The sequence below is a fragment of the Gekko japonicus genome, unplaced genomic scaffold (assembly GCF_001447785.1).
Source record: "Gekko japonicus isolate JY-2015 unplaced genomic scaffold, Gekko_japonicus_V1.1 scaffold1011, whole genome shotgun sequence".
Taxonomy (NCBI): domain Eukaryota; kingdom Metazoa; phylum Chordata; class Lepidosauria; order Squamata; family Gekkonidae; genus Gekko; species Gekko japonicus.
This window is the reverse complement of record NW_015176478.1, coordinates 336,133-339,905: the sequence shown is the minus strand read 5'-3', so window position 1 is coordinate 339,905 and position 3,773 is coordinate 336,133. Positions and strand designations below refer to the sequence as shown.

Here is a 3,773-nt window from a genome sequence, read left to right as displayed (position 1 = left end):
CTTTCCCTTTCTGGGAGCCCTCTATCCATGCCTTGGCTAGGCATCAGGGAGGGAGAGGGGGGTGCATCTCAGTGCTGAGCATATTTTATTTTTATTTGATTTCTTATTTGTTGTGATGTCAGTGCACTTTTTGTGATGTCAGTGCACATGTGTGGGGCTTTGGGGGCCCCCCACTTTCCCCAGGGCCCCCCCACTAAAAATGTCCTAGCTACGGGCCTGCACCCAGGCAGAAGATACAGTACTTGTGACCGTCCGGTGGAGCCAATTTACTACCGCAGCTGCGGCAGAGATTAAAAAATCCCCACTTCTTCGATTTTTTAGTCTTTCTCTCCATAGACTAAGAGGCGTTGAAGAACCTTAGCGGTAAGGAGAGCGTGGGGGGGGAACTAATCGCTAAAAAGCGACAAAAAACAGTGATCCAACCAGACCTCTCGAAGGAAGGGTCTGCTCAGCGCGACGGTAAGGAAAGAACTGGCGGGATGTCCGTGCCCGCCCCTCTGGGCATGCGCACTGGGGCTCCTGCGCATGCCCAGAGGGACTGGGCACGAAAATCCTTTTTAAAGAGCTTGCTACAGCACCGGCAGATCCAGCGCAGGTGCACTAGATCCCATTGGTGTGAAGCACAGAGACCACAAAGAAGATCACCTGAGTCAAGTAGTGGAAGATCCACAATGTCCAGCTAGCCAGCACAAGTCTCCTGCCTTGTATTTTTGTTCTTCTTTTCTCCAAGCTGCTTCACGCCCCGTCTGTCATGCCGGGATCCCCCCTTCAAGCGTGTCTTATCTGCAAAAGCAAGGAGGAAATGAACGGGCCACAGTGGCGGATGAAACATGCCCCGACTGATGGTGCAAGGCTCAGCTAAAAGTTCCTCACATGTTTCGCCAACAGGCTTCTTCAGGGTTGCTTCAAACATCAAATTGCAATTCATTCAGTGCAATATCAACTAGATACAAAACCAGGACATATAACTGCTAGACCTCATTCTGCCCTTGTGACTGCATTCTTTTAAAGTTAAGTCAGACCTGTTGGGTCCTGCACAGCCTCTCTGACGTCCTGGGAGGTTTTTCTCTCTCTCTCTCCTGTTTTCCTTCATGCAATTATAAGGTCATACCTCCTGGTTTTGTATCTGGTTGATATTACACTGAATGAATTACACTGAATGAATTGCGATTTGATTTTTAAAACAATGTTTTATTTATTTACATAATTTTAACTCAATAACCGTTGCTATACAATTATGAGAACTCAGTATTGTATTGGCGTATTATATTACAGATTCCCTTGAAGAAGCCTGTTGGCAAAATGTGTAGGATCTTTTAGCTGAACAATGCCTATTTCTTTTTCTGCTTTACTTGCACCTTTGGCCTTAGCCTTATTTTTTACGCCTTGTCTGCATAAGTGACAGAGCACCACCACTGCCCCGTAGTGAGCACAGATGGAGCGTGTTGCCACCCAGTGGGCAGCATGTCGGCGTCCTGTTCTGTCACTTGCTTCCCTGGCCTACCATTTTTAGCAGGGCTCCGAAGTCTCTTGTGGAGTATTGCCTGCCCCTGCCAGAGAGAATACTGCACTGTAGACCTGAACAAACAGCTGGGCTAGTTTCTGCCTTCTATTGCTAGAGGACTTGGATTCGTACTCTCTTGGATCTAAATAAAGATCTGCAGGCAGGAGCGTTACCCAGAAATCTGCTTGTTGTGGTTCCAGCATTTGTTGGCTGAACTCACCACTGCTACCCTGGAGGCGCTTCAAAGATTTGGGTTCCTCTGAACTCCACTTCCTTCTGCCCTCCAGACGGAGACTAACTGCCACACCCACACCCTGCTCCAGCCTGCTTCCTCCTCTGGTGGTTGTCGCTCAGTCTCATACATGTTCTGGAAAATTCAGCAGTCTCCTCCTCCCTTCTCAGAAAGCCCAGAAGTGGCTAGATGCCCCACCTGGAGGAGGGATGCCCTTCCCCTGGTGTATCCTGTGAAGGGTGGGGGGTCAGCTCCTGACCTCCTTCCAGCCTGAGGGGGAGGCATGTGCCGTGTGGCTGGGGCCCAGGCTTCAGTGACCAGCAGAGGGTGCCTTCCGTCTTGCCCGCTTGTGCCCAGCCTTGGGTGTCACTTTCCCTGGGATGCCGCCTAGATGCATTACAGCACATGCACTCCTACCCAGCTTCCTTTCTGGGCATCACTGGCTGGCATGAGACCACTGCAGGAGAAGGGGCTGGCAGCCGTTCTGGCAGACGCCAAGCCTTGATCAGGGAATTGCTGTTTGTCTGCCACGCGGGCCAATGAACTCGAGGATCTGGGCTTCCGGCGCGTTTGGCTCCTCGGAGCAGATGCCTGGCAAAGGTGGCCTGCAGCATTCTGTTGCGGACAGCAGGTGTTCACAGGCAGGGGCCTAGGGGTAGGCTCAGGGGGCGCCAGGCCCGTACCCGGCGAGAAGCAGGTTTTCAGCAGCAGGAAGCAGCTGGTTGGCCCTCGAGGGGAGAGTGGAAAACAAATGCCGATGCTGCTGGATGGTAATGGGATTTTAGATGGACTGGGAGGCGTGGGAGGAGGAAGGAGGTGTCCAGTGTTTAAACAGCTCCAAGGCGATGCTTTTGACAGGATGCTGGTGTCCTGACTCATGGACGGAGTGGGCTGGCCTGGGCTGTGTCATCCCCCTAGGGTGCTGCCAGAAGAGTCAGCTGCCTTTCGGCCACACCTGCTGGCCAGCAGGTTGCCAGGCTGGGCGGTAGCTGGAGGCTTCTGCAGGCCTCCCTGGGGTCTTCTGGGCAGGGCCGGCACAGCAGGGCCATGGAAGGTGGACGTCCTGCGATCAAGAGCTTAAGCCCTGGCAGCTGTCCAAGGCCTCACAAATCTTGTGAGCACATCCCTCTGGTGTCACCGTTTGCATAAATGGTCAGTTTTCTTCTCAGAGAAGATGATTCTCACGAGCAGCTCTAGGTGCTGTGTCTGCCAAGGCGGATAGTTTAATATTATAAAGGTCAAAATACATGTTATCCTGTGAAAGCAACCGTGAGTTGGGATCATGAGAAACTGGCCTGGGCCTTGACCCGGCATTCTGACCAGCCCCTTTTAGCCCAATGACACTTATTCCTTCCTTTCCCTTTCTTTAGGCGGCTCTCCCTATCTCGCAACAAAAATCAACGAAGCAAAAGACCTGCTGGAATCAAGCAGTAAACATTAGGGCCCCGGGATTTTTGTGCCACAAGAAATATCATGTGTGCTACATTGGAGAAACTTCAAATGCTGTTGCTTCTTGTATTTCTGTATTTCTGTATTAGTTTCGTCAAGAAAGTCCTCTAAGCACTTGAAAATACCATTCCAAGTATTTAATAATAAAAGTGAGATCCTTAACATATAATTCATCTGAGCCATTCCTGCAAATATATACATTACATAGTTATTACACTTGAAGTGTAACAACAGTATGGCCTTTTTCATAGTGTGAACAAAAGGACTGATGTTTTACACATTTCTCTGGAAACCAAAATGCATAAACCTTCCGTTATGCCTCTGAGGACGCCGCACGGCCGTGTGCCAGAAGAGCCGTGGGGTGGGGTGGGGTGGGGTGGGGGGGCTGGCTCCAGTCCTTTCCTTCTTTGTGCACGCCCCTCTGCCCGGCTCATGGAGGAAGTAGGTCTACCACCCTGAACTCCCTGCAGGCAGAAGCAGACTACGTCACGTGAAGGGGGCCTTGTACTGAACCAGGGCCTTGGTCTATCAAGATCAGTAGCATCTGCTCAGACTGGCCGAGGCTCTCCAGGGTCTCAGGTGGAGGCC

General features: G+C 51.3%; 1 protein-coding gene across 1 annotated transcript in view; it reads left to right on the top strand.

Annotated features, from left to right (window-relative positions):
* DNAJC15 (DnaJ heat shock protein family (Hsp40) member C15) overlaps nucleotides 1-3,519 on the top strand; it is a 26,784-nt gene extending 23,265 nt beyond the window's left edge. The window contains exon 5 of the mRNA XM_015427203.1: nucleotides 3,107-3,519. Coding sequence (XP_015282689.1) covers nucleotides 3,107-3,177 — 71 coding nt within the window. The 3' untranslated portion in view covers nucleotides 3,178-3,519. The remainder of the gene's footprint in view (nucleotides 1-3,106) is intronic.
* Nucleotides 3,520-3,773: the final 254 nt, after the last annotated feature.